A 23,292-nucleotide genomic window follows, 5' to 3' on the forward strand; every position below is an offset into this window, starting at 1 on the left:
CTTTTGAGGCCTAAATGTGTGTTGAACTTTGCAGAGTGTGTTTGATACTAACTCATTTTTAAATGAATCATGCTTAACAATAGATTATGCTTAGTGCATGACACTTTCTTGTCATTTTGTTGCTGAGGGGACATCGGCAACACATGATTTTGTCGGTTCCGAAATTGATTCAATTTTTTTCATCTAATGTGAAAAACATCAGCCAGGGAATAATATTTTTCTCCAGTTTTAGCTGATTTAGCATTTATGTTCTTCTGTTTTTCTCTTGTAGGACATATTGTGTTAGTTCAGTAGATTATCGTGTCAGAATTTAGCTTGCAGCAAATGTCTGGTGGGTGACACCCCCCGGCTGCGCACTATGCAAAGTAGTAAAAGAGGAATACTATTTTGCGTGTGAAGAGGTTATTCAGTACATTTCAGAGTCTGTACATTTTTACTAACACGAGAGCTAAATTAATCCTCTTGTTTTAGTTTTTTTTTTTTATTATCTACAAGCATAGTTTATTTATTTTCTTTATTTTACCGGTAAAAGGTTTTATATATCAAATTATGCATTTGGTGCATTAAAAGCTCAACGCACTTTTGCCATTTCCAAACTTTACAAAGTTTTGGACGACAATTTAGTAGAATGTCAGCGTGAGTGAGTTCAGTCCCCTTCCTGTCAGCGAGCGAGCGAGAGTGAGGACTGAGGAGTGTTTCGTAAACACGCGCAAACACGCACGAGCGCGCACACACAGCCAAAGGTGTGGTTTCTTCGCGATCCAAAAGCGCGCAGCTTCCGCCTTTTCACAGCAGACCGAACTCAGCGCACCAGGAGACGGCTACAGAAGGGCTGTCTGACGGTCTGTCAAAACACCAAAACTTATCTGGCTGATTTACCCCCCACCCCCCAAAAAAGTTTCAACCCCCCCGTCCCCGACCTGGTGCCGAGATGAGCATGTTCGGCGGCTCCACGTCCAGACTGGCCTCTATGGGCCAGCGGAGTAATTCCCGGCCGGACTTGTCGTCGTCAAGCTACATGAGGAACGACGTTTTTGTGTCTGGGAACGGCTTCCAAGGAGGGGACTACCAGATGGCGGACGGTGGCGGCGGCAGCTACACGTACAAGACCACCCAGTCCAGGTCGTCCATGCACGGCGGAGGGGGCACCGGGCGGAAAATGCAAGTTAGCATGGCGGCTGGCGGCGGCGGCGGTGGAGGTGGAGTGATAAGGTGAGTCCCTCCATTATCACCTGTTGCTTTGGCTCAAACAGACCCATTGCAAAGCATGTTTATTTTTTAAATGCCGTTAATGCGACGCAGGGATGTTACAATTACAATCACGAGTAGTAGTTAAAAAAAAAAGAAAAAAGAATAGTCCATGTGGGAAGTTTGCTGAATCAGCATGTACAAATAAATAAACAATTATTGTAATGACTAAGCGGTAACTTTGATTTCATGGAATCCTGTTGCTCAAGGTTCTGACCATAACAGAGGAAATGCTTGGAACGCCCCTCCCTAATTCCCCTCTGCCGTGATCTCACTTAGACCTTTGGACGATTGCAAAGCGCTTAGTTTATTCATGTTTTCTTAACAAAGCCTTCTGTAAGAATGTTAACAATGTTGTTGTTTTTTTTATTTATTTAAAACCTCAACTTTCAAAAACTAACATTTTCATTATTATAGGACTTTTTAGATGATAATCATAGAATCAGAAATGATATTCAAACAGGTTGCTCAGTACAAAAATAATAATTGAAAAAAAATGACAAGGGTTTCTAAAGTTCAGCAAACTCATGAATTCATTATTCACAGTTGTTGACTCTTTTTACATGTAAAAAAAAAGTTACTTAAATATCTTTGATATAGTTGATAATAACACTATTGATTATTTGTGTTGTATTATTTGTATTTATACAGTGGAAACTACTAAACAAAACCTAAACCATCAACTTTGTGACACTTTATGTGTTTTATCATGATAACCATTGAGCCAAATATGGCTGGTTAGTCAGTACATTAAATAAATAAATAGATAGATTAATGAATAAAAAATCACATCTTTATGAATTTTAGCAAACTTTTATGACACTCCTCAAACGTGAGTTGTTTTTCTTAATTGTCGTTTTACTATACAGGGTTTAAGTTCTGTTTTTCACTTGTGTGAATATGAATATTAAAATGTTACACATAAAGTCCTTTGTATAGTTAATAATACTGTAATGCTATTTTTGTCATGGATGATTTTTATTTATTTTTATGGGTTGAACCTTTACATCATTTCCTATGGGAAATGTATTTGTGTGTGTGCATGCATGTGTTCATGTAAATAAATGTTTGTTTGAGAACAACTTTTGCCACAATTATATTCTTCTTTGGAGGGTCAAAGGTAACTTCCATGACATGAACTATGGAATCATCCTTGACAAGCACTCATAGTAGAATTTAAATTACAGTTAGTGCACATTATGTGAGAAATTATTAGGTGTGCCACGGGATATTATTAAATTTTAATTAGCCCAAATATGACCTTTTCACTACAAATAATACATTTTTCTTTATCTATGCATGTGACTTATCGTGACCTGCAGAATTACAAGCTCTTGATGACAATAAACCTATTTATGAAGGTTTTGTGTGGTGATGGATCAGGTTTTTTTCGCATGTAAAGCTGTGCCAATAAAGGTTGTCAAATGTTGACTTGGATGAAGTGTTCAGTATAAGCCATAGCAATTTGTCTCGCAAGCCATTTTAATGAAAGTTGTCCTGTCAAGATGGGAATATTTATTGCGTTCTCGCATTGCAGTGTGGAGGACATGCAGGAGAAAGTAATGCAGCTGAAAGCCGTGAGTCTTGAGTGCCTGCAAAGAGCGAAGATGATTGTGCAGAGCGTAAGTAGCGCCTCCGTTGCTAGAAATAAGCACAAAGAAGTTGGGTGGTTAGTTGTTGACTGCACAACATTGTTAACATGACTCGTTGACAATATTTTGAGTGGAGTAGAGAACGCAGCTTGTATTTATTCATTGTTGATGTCATGCCAGGGCGGTCCACCCGCGGAAGCCGAGAAGATGCTGATGATGGCGGCTGACCATATGGAGCTGCTGAGGACGTATGGCATGGACCTGCAGCAGATGCGCATACCTAACGACGTCTTTGCCAGGTATGCCCCCCCACTTTCTATATGCACTAATTTGAACAATCTTGATCTGATAGAACATGTCATTTCTTTTGTTTTAAACCCTGCAGTGTCAATCAGTTGGAGCATATGTATGGCGGGATCCAACAGCAACTAATGGGCACCATGGGCACCATGGGCACCATGGGCACCATGGGCTCCATGGGCACCATGGCCACCATGGGCACCATGGGTACCATGGGCACCATGTCCATCAAACGAAACACAGCCGGCAGTTTGGGCACCGCCGAAGGAGGGAGGCTCTTTCAAGATGCCATGGCCTGGATTAGCCAGCAGAAGGTAAGATATGAAATTGATTTTGGGATGTTTAGAATGCAAACGTTTGGAAAAAGAAGTATTACTGTACATATAATGCTTAACTTTTAGGTGTTTAGCATTGGTTTGGGTATGAGACTGATACATATGAAGGGAGCATTGAGAAATGATAATGCAGTGTTAGGCCACATATTTGCGGCTTCACCGATTTGCAGATTTTTGCTGAAAACCTATTTGTTGTTTTTGTGCTCATCTTGTGACATCCTGGTGTCAAGGAACTACGTGAAAGTGAGTTGAGAAACTTCATTTAGGCAAAAGTAGTGCTTAGCTGCCAACTGTGGCATCCATAGGAAAGTAGAAACCTTTTTGGGGTTAATTACTTGCAGATTTTCACTATTTCATCATCTCAAGAAATTAGAATATTACGCACACATTAGAAAACATAAAAATTATTTTCAATAAAATATTTGACATATTTTTGTGTTATGAATACAAGTGAACTACTGAAATAAATGAACTTTCTAAGATATTCTAATTTATGGAGCTGCACCTGTGGAATTGTTGATTAATAATGTATTGAAGAAATATATAATTATGACCAGTAGAGGCGCTGTTGATTCACTATTATCAGCAATAGAAGAAGAACATGATGCCAGTTATGGGAAGCTGAGTTGCTCTACAGCTGCGTTATGCTAACTCCTCCGTGCAGCAATATTTTGAAATCTGGCATAGAGATTCTCAAGATTCTCAGTCTATGCCACATTATATGTGGAGAAAAATAATAAAATCCTCAAAAAAATGCTCGCTTATTTTCCATTTCAATTTTAGAAAGAAAAATTGAAAAAAAAATTGTACTGAGTAAATGGGTGAAGCCGTGATCTGTCTGCTGAATTAGATGGACCAGTACGAACACGTTTAAAAATTCAAAATTAACATTAAAAAAAAATCACATCAGCTGCTGCCAGTTAGTCTGTACTTAACTATTCTTCTCGCTCTTTGCAACAAGATCAAGCTTGTGGTAGCTTTTAAAAATGGATATCACATCTATTTTATTTGTACGACGGTGTATTAGGGCTACGTATAAATATATATGTTTTTTTAGAGGGCGGCGGCAATATTCAGAGAAAAAAACTCGTAAACTTGCGAGTTTATAAAGTGGCAAATTTGCGAGAAAAAACTCAGAAACTTACGAGAAATACACGAAGGGTAGCTATAGTCTAATCATGTGAGGATTCGTTGGTGGTTAATGGGACACTGTTTATAAAATAAAAAGGCAGAATGGAAACGGATTCATTCTTAAATTTAAACTTTACTCGTCATTCACCGCAGCGAGAGCGACAACACTTCCTGATCCTCTATCAGCTGACTAACACTATCCAATCAGATGCTAGCATACTTTAGGTAAATGCTAGTGAATGACAGAGAGCAGTAGATTTGACACATCAACTTAGATACTTGTACAAAAAGATACCAAAATGTATGAACGTGTAAATAATAATTTAATAATTGAGGGTTTTTTTCTCGCAAATTTGCCATTTTATAAAATGGCAAATTTGCTGAAAAAAATTTTGTTTTCTCTGAATATTGCCCTTGCCCTCAAAAAATATATATTTATTCGTGGCCCTAATACGTCGTTGTATATTTGTATTATTATTATTATTATTATTATTATTTTATTTTACCTTTAAAGCAAAAACAAATACATAGACCACAAACTATATCGGGTTATTGTCAACTAAACACCACATCATGAACACCAGCGTGGTGTTTTTTTTTTGTTTGTTCTTAACGCGGCGTTGTTGCAACACGTTCGACATATTCGACGCTGCGCGTTGAGGTTGCTCAAGCTGCGTGGATAATTGCATGCACAAGCCTAGGAGGTGGAGGAGGAGGGTGCGCACTCTCCCTCTCACCCCCTCTGACCTGATGGTAACTGAAACCATTTTGACTCACTGCCAAAACCTGATCCACCGGTGAATGAGGCCTATAGTGAAACATTGACGTGGGAAGGGGAATATGGCGGCTCAGTTCGGAGGGAGCGAAGCTACGCGAACGCGAGAGGGAGGCCAAAAAAGAACAGTAAATACGTGTGAAATTTGACACCTGTCAGTTAGATGCTGTAAGGACGAGGCAGGTCCACATGCTTATGGGAAAACGCCCTCATGACATCTCTAAACTCTGTTGTCAAAAAACTCACCCCTAAAATGTTGTTTGCTGACACTAACATAACACCTGATCCCATCTGACTGCTTTCTACTACAACTTTTAGTGGTGCTGCTGAAAGAGGCCGTCTTGTGTGGCTTCGGCCCAGTAAGCATGGAAGAAGGGAGTGGCGTGTGAACAAAGGCTCGAAAGAGAAGAGAGAGTGAAAAAAATTGGGAGTAAAGTGCAGGGACAGGCAGAGGTTGTTCTTATCAAAAGACCAGAGCTGAACAAAGAGGGGCATAGTTGGAATAGTTTCCTGACTATAACTTCACATTAGATTTGTACAGACTGCCATCTAGAGGTCAAAGAGAAGAATGCTAGTTTGGAGAAATTCATTATGTACATTTGCACTGTCAATGAAAGTGTATTACTAGTGATTATAAATATATACAGTATACACAAACTTATACGTTAATACGTTTTATTCTTATACTTTGCAGCGCATGATTCAGACGGCTCCATGGGGGGACGACTCGGCAACCATCGAGAAACAAATCATGAGCCACAACAAATTCCACAGCACTATTCAAAGGAGCCAGGAAGTCGACCGTGCTCGGGACGAACTGGTACGTAACCTCGCTCTCCTTCACTCCTAACTGTCACCTTTTGTGCCTGTGTCTTTTCAAGCTCTTCTTAAAGGGGAAGTCAACCTTAATAGTAAAATAATATATAATAATAATAATAATAATAATAATATGTTCTACATAACATGGCATTCTAATTAACTCATTTACTGCCATAAATTCATTTTAAAAAAGATCATTAAAAATTAAAGGCAAGAGGCGATTACAATTTTTAATTGTAATTAATCGCATGACTTTGCTAGTTAACTCACGATTAATTACAAATTTTACATCTGTTCTAAATGTACCCCCCAAAAATCTAGGTTTTCATACTCTTGTTAACAAAAGTGGGGAAAAAATGTTAACCTAATAGAAATAGTTAAAATTAATTTTTGACGTTTATGGCCGTCAATGGCAGTGAATGAATTAAAAAAAAGAAGAAGAAAAGATTATTACAAATGCAGGGAGTCAGGCGATTAAAGTTTTTAATCATAATTAATCGCATGACTTCACTAGTTAACTCGCAATTAATCACAAATTTCATATCTGTTCTAAATGTACAATAAAAAAAAATCTAGGTTTCATACAATTGTTGACAAAAGTGGAAAAAAAATTACTAATTGAAATAGTTCAAATGAATTTTTGACCTTTATAGCTGTCAATGGCAGTGAATGAGTTAATATTACATTTGTGGAATATGAGTTATGAAGCACATTCCAGCCATTTTTGTCCATCTCATGGGGCGGCCATTTTAACATCACAGTTGTTGAGGGGTCAGGCAACGACCAATCGCAGCTCACCGGTTTTCTGAAGATGAGCTGTGATTGGTTGTTACCTGAGACCTGAGCAACTTTGATGTCATTTTCAGTCGACAGCAAGTGGCAAAATGGCCGCCTTCTGATATTGATAAAAACTGTTGGATTTAGCTGCTTAAGTCATATTCCACTAAAGGAATATTAACCAGAATACCACATTTAGACTAGTGGAGGTGCATAGAACATATTATTGTCAAGACATTTTTGGGGGGTTGACTTCCCCTTTAACTGAGGTCATGTGTCAAAATAAAAAGGCAATAAAAAGAGGACTTGTCTTTAGGGCATGAGGGGTGACAAGTCCAACCTTTACATCATGGAACAAGATTGGGACAGTCTGCAGGTAGGGGAATTTTTATTTTTTTTTAAAGCAAAAACAATAGTTTTTTTTTTTTTTATTAAAATTTGAATGACTGTGCAACAGAAAATGTCACACAACCGAGTAAATCAGCTGCGTGAGCTGCAAAGCATCATTGAGGAAATCTCCCGTGCCATCATGTGGGTGAACGAGAAGGAGGAGGAGGAGCTGGTCTTTGACTGGGGTGACAAAAACATCGAGCAGTACATTCCCAAGAAGCAAGAGAGCTACTCTGTAAGCTCAAACTCGTACTTACTTGAACCATTTCGATTGTTCACCTTCATCTTCGTCACACAGAGGCTGATGAAAGATCTGGAGGAGAAGGAGAAAGATCTGAACAAGCTCAAGGTGAAAGCCGACGGCCTCCTGAACAACAACCATCCGGCGTCGGATAAGATTGACGTGAGTTTTGCAGTTTTACAGCTATTGTCTCTAATATGTGAGGAGGAGGCGGGCCACTGCCAAGCAAACAGGATAATGTGTTTGTGTGTGCCCTCAGGCCTACATGGACACCTTACAGACCCAGTGGAGTTGGCTTCTCCAGATCACCAAGTGCATTCACATTCATTTGAAGGAGAATGCAGCCTACAGCCAGGTAAGCGTTCATTTAGGCCTGCCTTGAAATAGCATCTGATTCGGTTCAAAACTGAGTGTGTGTGTTTTGTTTTTTTTCAAATCTCCTGTTTAGTTTTTCAAAGAGGCGAATGAGACCTACGCGAAGCTGAAAAAGGACCGCGACAACATCCAGACCAAGTTCACGTGCAACAAGAACACCCCAATGGAAAATCTTGTGGAGCTTCTGAAACAGCTGGAGGTACCGATAATGCTAAAATTCCAATTTTATTTTGAAAATCTACTTTTCGACTTTGGCCAGTTGTGTGCGGCAGGGGTCTCCAACCACGAGATAGAGAGCAGTAATAGTTTGAAACGTCTTTTCAGTTGGCTCATTTCCTCTCTTTTTTTTTTTCAACTCATTCACTGCCATTTTGACGGCTATAGACATCAAAAATTCATTTGAACTATTTCGATTAGTTTCACATTTTTTATTTTTTAGAGTATGAAAACCTAGAATTTTTTTTATTGTACATCTAGAACAGATATAAAATTTGCGATTAAACGTGAGTGACTATTGAAGTCATGCGATTAATTACAATTAAAATTGTTAATCGTCTGATGGGGCATCAGGCGATTACATTTCTTAATTGTAATCAATCACATGACTTCACTAGTTAACTCACGATAAATCACAAATTTTATATCTGTTTTAAATTATACATACATTTTTAAATACATTTTTTTCCTAGGTTTTCATACTCTTGTTAAAAAAAGTGGGAAAAAATTTGAAAATGGAAATAGTTCAAATGAATTTTTGACGTCAATAGCCGTCAATGGAAATAATTCAAATGAATTTTTGACGTCTATAGCCGTCAATGGCAGTGAATGAGTTAACTGAACACACTTTTCACCGTCTACAGAAAGAGAAGGAGCGTATCATGGAGAATAAGAGACAGGTTCAAAGCCTGGTCAACAAGTCCAAGACGATCGTGAGGCTGAAGCCCCGCAACCCAGAGGAACCCACAGCAACTAACAACCCCATCATGGTTCAGGCATTGTGTGACTTCAAGCAGGACCAGGTGGGTCCTTAAGGGGCAATGAACTGGATTTGGTAACTTAACCCTCCTGTGGGTCAAAATGACCAACTTTCAAGCTAAAGAAAAAACGTCAGCTTTTTTTTTTGCAATCAAACTTGGCACCAACAGACAGTAAAAAAATGTTTAGATATATTCGCAATGAAAACACTAAAGAGCTGTAACAATTTTTCTTTGGATGCTTTCGGAACATTGAGCATATACCGGGTCAAACTGACCAAACATTCACATCAACAGAATATAAGAAATGGTTGATTTCGACTAACAGTATGTGCAAAACCGGCCATCACTTAATAATAAACTATAACAATGTTTATTGTCTTGGTTTTGGAATGTTAAACAATCCGGGCCAAATTGACCCGTATTTTAATAATCTTTTTTTTTTTCGGCAGACAATTGAAATTGTTTACTTTGTCATTTTGAATTAAAATGTTACATATTTATTGAAATGCGTTTGGAACATTAAACATAGCCTGGGTCAAATTAATCAAATCTAATGAAAAACTACAAATTTGTTTTTTGTTATGAAACTTCTTAATTTAAAATTGTTCACTTTGACATATTTTCAATTAAGTGTTAAATGTTTTATTGGAATGCTTTTGGAACATTAAACATAGCCCGGGTCAAATTGACCCATTTAAAAATGTGTAGTTTTTCACAATGTTACTTCTTCTTTTTTTTTATCAACAACTAAAAGGTTTATTTTTGACATATTTTCAGTTATAAATGTTAGATGTTTATCGGAATGCTTTCGGAACATTAAACACAGCCCAGGTTAAGTTGACCCATTTTAAAATTAGTGTTTTTTCGCAATTAAACTTTTTATCAACAAACAATTAAAATGTATTTTAAATATATTTTCATTGAAAACGGTTAGGGTTAGGATTATAGCAAATATTGAGTGCAAAAATGAGTACTTTTTCAGTCATTACGGCATAATGGCAATCTGGAAAGCTCTTGCCAAGACCTTTAATTTGAGGTATGACTCGATACGGATTGTTTTGAATGTTTTTTTCCTCTTTTTCATGTGTTTTTTTGTAGAAAGGGATCCTCAAAGGAAATGAGGGCATACTGAAAGACAACACGCAGCGCAGCAAGTGGCTCGTGACTGGACCAGGAGGTCTGGACATGTTGATTCCCTCCGTGTGTCTGCTGATCCCACCGCCAAACCCCCTCAGCATCGGCCTCGCCAAAAAGTAAGAGCAATTGAGGAGTCCACTTGCATTATATATGATATTATTGTACTTCAGATAATCTCACTAATACACATTGAAACATACAGTATTTGCTATCCAAACAATGTAAAAGTGTTTTTTGGGTCTACACTCTTAACTCATTCACTCCCAGCCATTTTCACTGAAGCAATCCCCTTCACTCCCGGCTGTTTTACTGGATTTTGACAGAATATTGTGTTCTATTGCTGTACAAAACATAGAACCTACCAAAAGAAAGATTAGAGTCTCTTCTTTCATCAGGATTTTTTTTAAGCAATTAGCATTAGAATATAGCTACATTGTATCATTATTCACAAATCTTTTAGAAATGTGAGTAAAACATGGCCAACATGGCCCTGGTTGATCACTTTTGCTCTGCTGCCACCTGCTGGCCGTTTGTGGAATAACTACAATTTCTTCAAACGTTCTTTGCGGTTGAGAGGCTGCATCAAAGCCTTCTGTATGCTCCAGATTTAAAAAACAAACAAACACATAAAAAACTTAGAAATACGTCTTTGGGTCACTTAACATTTAAAATAGAACGTATTGATATGTTTTTTGAGAGCAAATGAGTTAAAGGAGACATATAATGCATTAAAGGTTTATTATGCATATTAATACAATTTGAAACAGTTCGCATGTGTATTAATAAGTTTTCTGAATTAAAAAGAAAACATACATAACATTCACTTGTCACACACGCCATTTTGTGGTGGACACCTATGGACGTTTTTTGGGTTTGGTAACTTTGCAACTTTTTTTTTTTTACAGACTTTTTTAACTCCTCTAGCCACAATTCATAAAAAATCTGTGATTTTATTTAAGACAAAAAAACACACACACACACACATATTGCAATTTGATTTAATTACATTTTCTACACCACTTCCGAGTGATCTGCAGCCAAAGACGGCTGACTTTTGGTTGACTTTGAGAAGTGGGGTACACACTTGGCTGCTTGCCAGTCCATCACAGGGAGCTTTAATTTCATTTAGTGAAGTGTTTTGCGTGTCTACTTTTGTAAAGTACTAAAATGATCCGACAAACCTAACAGGTGCATGTTTGGAATCGTCGTTGCCGTGTGTGCTCTTATGCTTCAAACATTGTTTTTCTCCAGGAATGAGCAGTATTACGAGGCCATCCTCGCCATCTGGAATCAGCTGTACATTAACATCAAGAGCCTTATCTCATGGCAGTACTGCCTCAAAGACATCAACTACATCAACTCTCTCACGTTCTCCATGGTAATGTATTACAATATTGAGTCCACTTAAATAATCAGCCCGATTTTGCTCACCTCCCGTGTCGTCGTTTGCATGGCAGATATCTAAAATGCGCCCCGAGGAGTACCGCAGCATCATCAAGAGACTGGAGACACACTACCAAGAGTTCCTCCGCACCAGTCAAGGTTGCGACCTTTTCGGGGAGGAGGATAAAATCACCATCCAGAGCCACTTTGACAAAGCCCAAACTCATTATGATACGCTGGTTATCCAGCTGACTGGCTACAGTGAGTTGTCTGGTTCAACATAAACGATCGAGTGCTTTACGCTAAACTATCAGGTGTTTGAATTCTTCTCTTTTCGCATTTGAAGAGGAGGATGCCAAACAGGAAAGCAAACCTGCGCCTCCCAAAATCCAGGCCCTTAGCATCACACTGCTCAACAGTCTGCAAGAGCTCCGACGGAGGCTGGAGCTGGCCGAATCCGGGCTCACCGGCCATCTGCACGTTTGCCCGGGGGAAAACGGCCTGCAGGAGTGCTTGGTGCACATTGAAAAACTGCAGGTATGGTACTCGTTCATTTGTAGTTGAGTTTCAAAATGACGAGGAGTTGAAGACGCTAGTGCAGCACGGTAGACGAGTGCTTAGCATTTCTGCCTCACAGTATTGAGGTCATGGTTTGAATTTCGGCTCTGGACTTCCTCTATGGAGTTTGCATGTTCTCCTCGAGATTGTGTGAATTTTTCCCCAAAATGCCAAACTCATTATTTTTTTATGTACCATAATTGCAATTATATATGCAGTAAACCACCTAAATTCACCCATTTGCTAATTTTTTGAGAAACTATTCCGTTATTGCCTGAAAAGTGTTGCTTTGCCGCCATCTTGTGGCATCTTGGCGCCAAGGACCTATGTCCAAATTGAGTTGAGTGTCATTTAGACAAAAATAGTGATTTGCCGCCATCTTGTAGAATATCAGTGAATTGAGGCCTTTCATTCAGGCAAAAGAAGTGTTTTGCTTTGTCTTGTGGCATCTACGGGCTCTAGACTCTAAATTGTCCACGGTTGTCAAAGTGAGTGCTTTTTTGTCTATATGTCACATGATTGCCTAGTGATCGATTCTAGGCTGGGGTGCTCAATACGTTCATCGTGATCGACCAGTCAATCGCAAAGGTAGACAGAGGTGGGTAGAGTAGCCAAAAATTTTACTCAATTAAGAGTGGCGTTACTTCAAAATAATATTCCTCAAGTACAAGTAAAAAAGTATTTGCTGAAAAGAATACTCAAGTACTGAGTAACTGCTTTAACATGAAGTCTGATTTTTTTTTTTTAAAAAAACAATGTAAACAGATAGACAAAAACATCAAATGAACGAGTCACTATAAAGACCCGTTTCCCATCGTCACATTGAAGAGCCGTTCAAAAGACTCGATTCGTTCGTGAACGTCACATCACTAGTGTCCCACACAGTCAGTCAAGCGGAGCGCTTACGTGAAAATACGGTAAATCAAATTCATGAATGGGGCAGCGGGTTACCGCTACTCTAGTGTAGCCCAATATAGCGGAGTAAGAGTAGCGTTACTGCTTCACACATCTACTCAAGTAAAAGTAAAAAATATTTTGTGGTTAAACTACTCTTAGAAGTAAAAAAAATTCAAAAAGTTACTCAAGTAAAAGTAACGGAGTAAATGTAACTAATTACTACCCACCTCTGAAGGTAGATCACATAACATTGCATGACATAAAAAAAAAACTTTTTAGCCCACTGGTAGCGCTCTGTGCTCCCAAACCGGAGGGCGTAGGATCGATCCCCAAGCAGACCCCCACCCCCCCAAAAAAAAAGATAAAAGCCACAGAAAATGACAATGCAGGAGTTAACGTGTGGTACTATTTGATGTCTAGGTTGTGCACCAAGATCTGGACTACATTCACGACGAGTACCTGCGCCTAAGAGAGAAGATTCTAAAACAGCTGGAAGGGATTCCTCCCGACTCGGAGCAAGCCAAATTCCTCCGCTCAGAGCTGGAAATCATCAGCCAGAAACTGGGGGGTCTGCAGGGTCTCTACTCAGCTTATATCCAAAGGTGTGCATTCCTTTTGGAAAGAAGAAATCGAACAAAAAGTAACGTACAATCGAGTCACTTAAATCGATGATTGCCAACAGACTGTCAGCGCTGAAGTCCTTGCTGGAGACTCTTCTCCAGGTTGAAGACGTTGTCAAAGTCCATGAGGCCCGCCTGACGGAAAAAGATACCACCTCACTGGACCCGCGAGAGCTGGACAACTACCAGAGCACTCTGAAGGTTTTTACACATTTTGACTTCCTTTCCTTCAGTGACTATGGGGGGGAAATTAACAATCAAAATGTTCATTACTTGTTATTTTTTAAGGCGTCCTTTTCTGAACTGAACGTTATCAACTCCTCTATCTATGCCATTGTTGTATTAAGCAGAATAATGCTGTCATAAAGTGGATATTGCTCAACGATCATATCAGCTGCGTTTCCATTACAGTTTTTTGCAAAAATCAAAGCGATATTGTACTATTTCGATAAAGTACAATTTCGACTTGCCGGTGTTTCCATTGAAGAGCGTTTTGCTTCTGAGGCGCAATTCTCGTAATGTCCCGTCTCACGGGATCTCGCAGTTCTGTAGGAGGTGCTGGTGATGACGCCCGGGGGTTGTTAATATTACTTAAAAAAACATCTCCCTCCCCTCATCGGGCAGGTTCGGTCATTTGGTGTTGGTGTGTGCGCGTGCTTATAAGTCGTGTTATGGTGCGGACGGATGGATGTCAACGACGACGTGCGCCGTATGTCGGCCATTTCTCTTGCAACGATATGAGACGTGCGTTGAACGGCCGCATATTGGCTCCATAACTGAATCGCTTTGTGCTTAAAAAGACTCCGACACGAAAGCGAGTAGCCCCGTACTTCCTATTTCTTTTCCTACGTGACCGGGCGGGGGTCACATGACTACATGGAATGCGCAACACGTGTTCACTTTTGTGAAATACTTTGTCTCAAAAACCACATCAAGCGTAAAAACTTTTTGGCCGATATTTGAGAGTTTTTTTCAAAAATCATTACCAGCTTGCTTTTGCCGCAAAACTGAGGGTAATGGAAACGCACCTTATAGACACCCCGCATTCTCTCTTAAAGCAAATGAAGATTGAGCTGGACCTCAAAAAAGACCTGTTGACCGCGATGGAGTCCGAGTTGGCCAAAGCAGTTCAGTGGAACGGTCAAGTCTCAGAGTCCTTCCACAGGTGCGACGTGGACTTGTCCAAATACGCAGAGCTGGTGGGTCAACTGTCTGACCGCTGGCGCCGCATCCAAACCCAAATTGACACCCGGTTAGTTCACCTTTTTATTCCTGTTTTGCTTCTTGTGACTTAACTCAAACACATCCATTCATCCTTCCTCCTCCCACGCTTTCCGCTTTCAGATTGTGGGATCAGGAGAAGCATGAGAAGCAACTGAAGAATTACCAGCAGAACAGCACTTCCATAGACCACTGGATAAACAATGCCAGGAAGCGCCAGGACGTCCTTCAGAATGTTCAACTCACGAATATCCAGATGGTCATGGACTACCTCAACCAGCAGAAGGCAAGTTTCCTCCCTTGCTTCCTTGTTTTGCAAATACCAAAAATGAAAACGTTTCATTGAATTGACAACCCCTACGTACAGATACTTCACGGTGAGGTTAAAGGCAAGAAGGAGAAGGTAGAGGATGTCCAGAAAGATGCAGACACCTGCGCCGCCTCCATTAAGGTTAGTCGGGCTTCAAGTGTGTGCGCTTAATAACAAAAACATATTCGTAGACTACTACAAGCGCCTGTGCTGCAAAATAAATAACCCCCCACCCTTTTTTTGACTGTGTATTGTGTTTTCAGGACTACGAGCTGCAGCTGGCTTCCTACAGTTCCGGCCTGGAAACGCTCCTCAATATTCCGATCAAGAGAACCATGCTGAAATCCCCGGCTACTGTTGTTAGACAGGAGGTATGAATAATGTTCTTTACTCACTGGTCGCTTCATTAGGTACACTTGAATCAGCTAATGAGAGTCCGTATAATATTTGTATCATAAATCTCCCTTTAGAAAGATAACACAAAGTTTAGCATTTTTGTTGTTGTTGTGGTTTGTGATTTATTTATTTTTCTTTAACATCATAGGATATAGATTTTAAATGTGAATTTGTAGTTTTATTACTGTATTTATTTCGATTTTTAGTAGGGATGTTCAATACCACCCCCCATTTGTTCCAAATCAATAACAGCGTACTCAACTCCAAAGCCAAAACCTAAGTCCAAATTTGGCAAAATTCCTATTTTTTCAAAAATCTATACTTTTGGTCAGTCCACATGCGTGTGTGTTATTTTTACGAATTATTGATCAATCTAAAGTGTTGAAACTGGCTTGCTTTTGATGATACAGTGTTAATGGTTGAACAAATATGCCCTTTTTGAGGTCTCCTTGAAAAGTGACAATTTCGGAGAGACAAGATTTTGGCCCAACGCTAACGAAATATTTACCGTGAATGCAACTTTATTCGTGTTGTAGGGTACAATAATTATACTGTACGGTGTGTCATAAGCCAAGGACACCCTGTAACCCTGTGTTTTCATGAAATGCCCACAACCTCGAAATGGGTATCTCGTTTATTACTACTGGAAATGTAATTCTGGAATTCTACCTCCCATCAGGCGTCTGACATCCAGTCCCACTACATCGAGCTCCTTACTCGCTCAGGTGACTACTACAAGTTTCTTGGGGAGTTACTGAAGAACATGGAAGAGCTGAAGGTAACTTTCACGAATATTTTGTCACGTAAACTACCAAATCGAAATCTAAAATAGTTTTCCATCTTCAGATTAGGAACACCAAGATTGAGCTGCTGGAGGAGGAACTTAGGCGCCTTAAGGAACAACTGGCGGATTATGGCGGGAAAAATAAGTCTTTGGAAGATGCCTTTGCCCGCCTCAAGCTTGAGCTCAGCCAATCAAAAGACCAGCTCATTTCTATGGAGGAAGTGAAGAGAACCACATCCATTCAAGTAACTGCCGCCAAGGAGAGCCTGGACAGCACCCAGGGTCAGATCCAAGAGCTGACCGACCAACTCAACCGCATTAAGTATCAACTGGAAGAAGAAAAGAGGAAAAAAAGGCTGGCGGAAGAGCGCTACACCAGCCAACAAGAAGAGTACGAGGCGGCTGTTCGCCGCAGACAGAAAGAGCTGGATGAGCTGAACTGGCTCAAGATTGACTTGGAAAAGACTGTCAAGGACAAGGAACGTGAGCTTGAGAGGCTGAAGATACTGCTGGAGGAGGAGGCGGCACGTCGCCGCAATGCCGAGTCAGATATTTCAAAGGTAAGAACACAGTGCACCCAGGAGATCAGTCAACTTAAGCAAACGTACGAGACCCAGATCCACGTCACCAAGACCACCGTCCTGAAAACCTCGCAGCAGCAGGAAGAGGACTCGGCCGAGCTTAGGCGGCACTACGAGAAGCTCACCGGAGAGAAGCGAGATCTCGAAGACGAGCTCCGTAGACTCAAACTCTCCATCGCTCACGCCGAAGAGCAAAAAAACCGAGCGGAGTTGGAGACAAACCAGCAGAGGACGTCGCTGACCCAAGAGACTCGGATGAGGAGCGAGCTGGAAGTGCATATCAGGAAGGTCACGCAGCAGAGAGACGAAGATGAGCTCAAACTAAAGGAGGCTGCCAAAAATATTCAGGAAAAGGGCCGTCAGATCAGCATGCTTACGCGTGACGTGGAAGAAGAAGGCAAGAAGAGGCGGGCCTTGGAATTGGAAATCAATCTCCTGAGACAATCTGAGGCAGAACTCAAGGCGAAGAACGCCTCCTGTCTGGAGATGATTGACAAGCTCAAATTATCCGAGAAGGACGTCCGCATCACCCGAGTGGAGCTGGAGAAGCAGACCAGTGACCGGAACAAGGCGGAACAGAGCGCCGTGAGGCTGCAGAGCCGCATCCGGGAACTCCAATCCTCTCTGGATGCCATGGCAGCTGAGGTGGAGAAGCAAAAGAAGGCGACCCAAGAAGAGTTCACACGCAGGAAGAGGCTGGAGTCGGAGCTGCAGAGGGTGACCCAAACGTGCAAAGAGTACACCACCACCATCACAAGCCTCAAGTCCGTTCAAGTGGAGGCTTCAAACTCTGAAAAGAAGCTCGGGCAGGATCTCAGAGCTCTTCAGGAGGCTCGGGATAAGAGCATCAGGGAGCACAAACTCACCAAAGACGAATTGGCTGCTTTGACCGCCGAGCTGAAGGCACTGAAACAGAAGTTCCACCTTGATCAACTCCAGATTGTGGAGTTCAACCAGCGAAATGAAAGTCTGTACAAAACCATCGAGGACAAAACCCGCCACCTCAACGAATGCAGCGTTGAAATAGAACGTCTGAAGACTCTGGCTCAGAACTCGTCAAAGGACAAAATGAGGCTGGAGGAGGAGCTGAGGGCCCTTAGGCAGGAGAGGGATCACCTGAGGATTAGCAGGGACTCCATGGATGGGGAGAATGCATCTCAGATTTCAGCCTTGCATGTCCAACTTCAGAGTAGCAACAAGAGGACAGCGGAGCTCCAGGTTCTCATCAACGACCTGACCAAGGAGAGAGAAAAGCTTATGGTCGAAATAGACAAATTCCAAAAGCAGTCTTTTGAGGTATTTTTGATTGCACTGAAGGATCGCCTCTGCATAATTCCATATTTCACCCCCCCCTAATCTTCTGCTTTTGCATGAACAATTACGGAGTCTTAAGACTGAACACCAAACATTTATGTAACATTACCAAACACACGATGGTGTATTTAGGGAGTTTAGTAAGAAAATTCCGCTGCTTTTCAGATCTGCATGTGCTTTTAACTATAACCAACCACAGAATGTAACTCATATTATCACTGTATACTAATTGTACATGCATGGATACATTACAGTGGACTCCAACCATAGTCCCATTACGGCAGTTTGTTCATTTTGTTAGGAAAAATCGAAATAGAATTAACGTTGATGGAAAAGCGAGGTTTTATGAACTATTTATATATACGGTCATGAAATAATAACAACAAAAACGTAATGTAATAAATATAAAAATGGCATCCAGGAAGTGAAGAGTTTTACTTCCGTTTGGTGCACAGTCTATAAGTTCTGAATAGAACTGTAATTGAGGTATCATTTGGAGCCATTTTATTTATTTACATTTCCCAAATCCTCTGATTTCAGCATATCAACAGTAATTGCTCACTGATTTCTATAGTCCTTCATGAAAGACTGATTATCTTCTGTGTTTAATCAAAATAACAAATTTGCAAACATCTGCTTTTACTTTGGAAAACAATGACTGAACATTAATCCCCCTTTTTTTATTTCTATCAATATATCAATACGAAGTACGAAATAAACACCAGTCACTGGTTAATAAATAGTAATCGGGGGAAAAAATGCTTTTGTAATACACTTTAATGCAAAATTAAAATAAATCTGATTAGTCGATTGAATAATCGATAGATTAATCGATTAAAAAAATATTCAATAGTGGCAGCACTAGTTGTGAAAAGTTGAACATAAATGAAATCTCCAATGACGACTGATTATGAGTGTGACGGGATTGCGTCATGTATAAAGTCGCTTCCAATGGCTGCCGGACCTCAAATTTGAATGTAAACAAACAAATGCAGTTTTCTAACAGTCGTCCGCTAGCGAGTAAGACACAGTGAGACGGACTGATTCAAATCTTTTGTCTCATTTAGTACTCGCTCTTGCTTCACTTAATTTTTATTCTTCTTTAGGGGGCGAAACGCCTTGAGGTTGTTGCACTGTAATGGAATGATGGAAGTCCAATAGCGCCGATAGTTTGAATCGATAAAAAGTGATGTTCATTCATCCAAGTTATTAGCTCTCATTTTCGTATTTGCATACTCTGGTGAAAGTGTGGAACTGAGAGTTCTAAGAGTCCACTGTACATGTAGTTCCGGCAGCTTCTTCTTTTTTTTTCTTTTTTTATCAACCACCCTTCACGTGTTTTAATCTTGTGCTTCGCTCATATCTCCACAGACATCCATCATGGTACACGAGTCTCAAAGCAAGTGCAGTGAGGTGCTGCTGGAGAGGGATGATTTGCTTTCAAAGCTGAAATTACTGGACCAGGACAAACTCCGTCAGAAACGCCTTGAAGAGGAACTGTCCCGTGTCAAACACTCTCTGGAGACTGAGCTTCGCAACAAGCAGCGTTTAGTTGACGAGAAGAACAACGTCCTCAAGGATTTCACCCTTCTGAAGAGCCAGTACGAGCTGAAGGAGAGCCAGCTCAGGCAGTGGGAGTCGGACAGGTCCAAGACGGATCAGGATAGGTTGAGTCTAAAGAATGAGATTGAGAGGTTGATGAGAGAGCTTCGAAGTGTTGAGGAGCGTTACAAGAGCAGGCTGTTGAGCTCCGAGAAGGAGGTGCATGACTTGGGTCTCAAGAGGGATGCACTGCAGAGAGAGATAGAGAGGTTGCAGAGAAGGCCGAGCACGTTGAACAGACAGACTCAGACGGATATGAAGGTCGCGACCATTGACCCTTCGAAGCTCGTATTCGACGGGGTGCGCCGCAAAGTCACAGCCCACCAGCTTTGTGACTGCGGTGTGATCAGCAAGGCCACGCTAGAGCTCCTGCTGCAGGGGAAGAAGACCGTGGACGAGGTAGCCGTTGACATCCAAGTGAATCTAAAGGGGACAGGCGTTATTGCCGGCATGATGACGGCTTCTCAAGGCAAAATGCCGTTCACCGAAGCCAAAAACAAGAACCTCCTCACCCCGGAGAGCGCGCTCATGTTGCTAGAGGCTCAAGCAGCAACAGGCTACATAGCAGACCCTGCTTTTAATGACAAGATGCCTGTGGACACGGCTTGTTCCAGGGGGATTGTGGACACCGAAGACAGAGACGCTTTGGTGCAAGCCGAAGCCGCGTGTGTTGGTTTCAAGGATCCCTACACGGGTAAAGTGTTATCCGTGGGCCAGGCTTGCAAACAAGGCCGAATCAACAAGGAGACCACACTCCGTTTGCTGCAGGCTCAGGAGGCTGTTGGGGGGATATTGGATCCCGTTCTCAGTGTGTTCCTGCCAAAGGATTTGGCCCTGGATCGCAATCTTATCGATGAGGAGCTCTACAGGGCTTTGAACAGAAGACCCGCCTGCTACCTGGATCCAACAACAGGAGAAAAGAAAAGCTATGGTGACCTGAGGAGGAAGTGTACGGTGGAACCTGTTCATGGTTTACTCTTGCTTCACGGCCCAGAAAAAAACTTGACAGTCAAGGGGCTTCGTGGACAAGTTTCTGTGACGGAGCTGATCAAATCTGAATTGCTCGATGAAACTGATTTGCAAAAGCTTAGGGAAGGGGAAATCACCAGCAAAGATATTGAGGATAAACTGAGGTCATACCTGTATGGATCCACTTGTATCGCAGGGATCTATGATGAGGTCAATGACAGGATATGGCCCTTTTATCAGGCAATGAAGGAAGGTCTGCTTATGAGGGGAACCACATTGGAGCTTCTTGAAGCCCAAGCTGCATCTGGCTTCATTGTGGACCCCGTAAACAATGTCTTCTTGACAGTAGAGGAGGCTTCAATGAGAGGCCTGGTGGGAAAGGAATTTAAGAATAAGTTGCTATCTGCAGAAAGGGCCGTAACTGGGTACACTGATCCTGCCACGGGAAAGACAATCTCCCTTTTCCAGGCCATTGAGAAAGGTCTTATCGAGAAAGGCCATGGGATACGTCTGCTTGAGGCTCAGATTGCCAGCGGTGGGATTATCGACCCCAAAGAGAGCCATCGGATTGATGTTTCCGTTGCTTATAAACGAGGATATTTCGACGAGGAGATGAATGAGATCCTAACTTATGAGGGGGATGACACAAAAGGGTTCTTTGACCCAAACACAAAGGAGAACCTGACATATCTTCAACTCAAGGAGAGGTGCATCACAGATGCCAAGACCAGCCTAGTACTCCTGCCTCTCAAAGACAAGAAGAAAGCTCAGGTGTTACAAGAGAGCCGAAGCAACGTCCTCCGCAAGAGGCGGGTGGTGATCGTTGACCCAGACACCAATCTGGAGATGTCGGTTCGAGAGGCCTATCACCGCGAGTTAATCGACTATGACACCTTTCTGGACTTGTCCGAACAGGAGTGCGAGTGGGAAGAAATCACCATCAAAGGGTCTGATGGCTCCACACGCTTGGTGATAGTAGACCGAAAGACTGGGACCCAGTACGACATTCAAGACTGCATGCAGCGTGGTATTATCGACCAGAATTCCCTAGATCAGTACCGGTCTGGAAAGTTAACCTTGACACAGTTTGCTGACAACATTTCCAGCAGGACCACCAGCACCGACATGGCAATCACAGCCAACACCGCTGACGACGTCATCACCTGCAGCAGTCCCACCCAGGCCGCACCGTCCTCCCCGACCGTTCGGAAGCGCTTCAACAGTATTTCCATTACGGTCTCTCCCCCAGAGATGTTTGACGACCAGAGCCCAGTGGCGGCCATATTTGACACCGAGACTTTGGAGAAGATAACCATTCCCGAAGCACAGAGACGAGGAATCATGGATACCATCACAGCACAGAGGCTGTTGGAGGCTCAGGCGAGCACCGGAGGGATTATCAACCCCGCAACTGCCCAGAGGCTAACGCTGCAGGACGCTGTCCATCAGTGTGTCATCGATGAAAGCATGGCCAACAAATTGAAGGCCGCACAGAAAGCCTATCTTGGTTTTGAGGATGTGAAGACCAAGAGGAAGATGTCGGCAGCAGAGGCAGTCAAGGAGACGTGGCTACCTTACGAAGCCGGACATCGGTTCCTGGAATTTCAATACCTGACCGGAGGCCTGATCGATCCCGGCAGTGGGAAACGCATTACCATCGAGGAGGCCATCCGCAAAAACTGGCTGGACGGCCTCGGGGCACAGAAACTTCAGGATACCCGCAACTATCCCAAAAACCTGACCTGTCCCAAGACCAAACTGAAGATCTCCTACAAGGAAGCCATGGATAGCTGCATGGTGGAAGAGAGCAACGGGATGAAGATGCTGCAGGCCTCATCAGTGTCGTCAAAGGGACTCAGCAGCCCTTACAACGTATCCAACCCGAGCTCTCGGTCTGGGTCCAGGTCTGGCTCCAAGAGTGGTTCTCGGAGAGGCAGTGTGGATTATTCATCCGCATACACCTACACCTTTGAGTCCAACAGCACAAGTGGCAACTTCTAATTCAACATTTTAGTGAATGAACAGATTTAACAAAAAAATAACGTGTCACTGTTAGAACTATAGATTTTTTATTAACTATTTTACAGTTTAACATTTAAGGTTTTTCTGGTGTGAGAATTTGGGATGCTTAAGAATTGAATAGGATTCTGTATTTGGATGAGTGTTTGGCTCTGGTGTTTATTTTTTAAACTTATGCTTACTATAATTCACAGCACTGCATAAAGGAATATATTCAATACAACTCATTTTAATATATGTTTTTTAACGAGTGCAGTCTTTTATTTGGAAATGCTTGTTCAACTTTTTATCTTTACTTGCCATTTTTTGATAACACTTTGTTTTAGCTTGACTTTTGATGTGTTTTATCTAAGCAAGAAAAAATGCTACATTAAATGCTGTTATGCATTTACACACTGAGTTGGTAAAGTTCTGATCAGTTGTAAAAAAAAATACTACTGCCACTTAATATTACTTAAAAGTGATTGAAAAAAATAAAGGCTTTATTTCCATTTTTGATTCTTTGTTGTGTATTCATTTACTTACTAGATATTTGGGAAGT

The 23,292-nt window shown here is 41.6% G+C and overlaps 1 protein-coding gene across 2 annotated transcripts; it reads left to right on the top strand.

The window, feature by feature from the left end:
• The first annotated feature begins 764 nt into the window (after positions 1-764).
• Positions 765-23,242, top strand: dspa (desmoplakin a). Of its 2 annotated transcripts, none has more exons than XM_077556942.1 (24): positions 765-1,212; positions 2,786-2,870; positions 3,021-3,139; positions 3,226-3,454; positions 6,076-6,201; positions 7,294-7,353; positions 7,435-7,602; positions 7,666-7,770; positions 7,868-7,963; positions 8,057-8,182; positions 8,844-9,002; positions 10,059-10,213; positions 11,349-11,475; positions 11,555-11,741; positions 11,827-12,017; positions 13,356-13,537; positions 13,618-13,756; positions 14,614-14,807; positions 14,900-15,062; positions 15,144-15,227; positions 15,350-15,457; positions 16,162-16,260; positions 16,329-18,143; positions 19,533-23,242. In XM_077556942.1, exons 1-24 carry the CDS (start codon positions 932-934, stop codon positions 22,731-22,733), a joined length of 8,199 nt encoding a protein of 2,732 aa, XP_077413068.1. In that variant the 5' UTR covers positions 765-931; the 3' UTR covers positions 22,734-23,242. The 2 variants fall into 2 exon arrangements, with proteins under 2 accessions (XP_077413068.1, XP_077413069.1); XM_077556943.1 differs by having other exon boundaries at positions 782-1,212; positions 16,329-16,826.
• The last annotated feature ends 50 nt before the right edge of the window (positions 23,243-23,292 follow it).

The sequence above is a fragment of the Vanacampus margaritifer genome, chromosome 2, assembly GCF_051991255.1.
Source record: "Vanacampus margaritifer isolate UIUO_Vmar chromosome 2, RoL_Vmar_1.0, whole genome shotgun sequence".
Classification (NCBI taxonomy): domain Eukaryota; kingdom Metazoa; phylum Chordata; class Actinopteri; order Syngnathiformes; family Syngnathidae; genus Vanacampus; species Vanacampus margaritifer.

What these genes read in the sequence shown, in the direction of transcription:
- dspa (XM_077556942.1), top strand. Translation starts at nt 932, where the DNA reads ATGAGCATGTTCGGCGGCTCCACGTCCAGACTGGCCTCTATGGGCCAG. An exon ending in ACCGTGCTCGGGACGAACTG is followed by an intron (nt 6,202 to 7,293) that starts GTACGTAACCTC and finishes ACTTGTCTTTAG; the next exon opens with GGCATGAGGGGTGACAAGTC. An exon ending in AGAATGCAGCCTACAGCCAG is followed by an intron (nt 7,964 to 8,056) that starts GTAAGCGTTCAT and finishes TCTCCTGTTTAG; the next exon opens with TTTTTCAAAGAGGCGAATGA.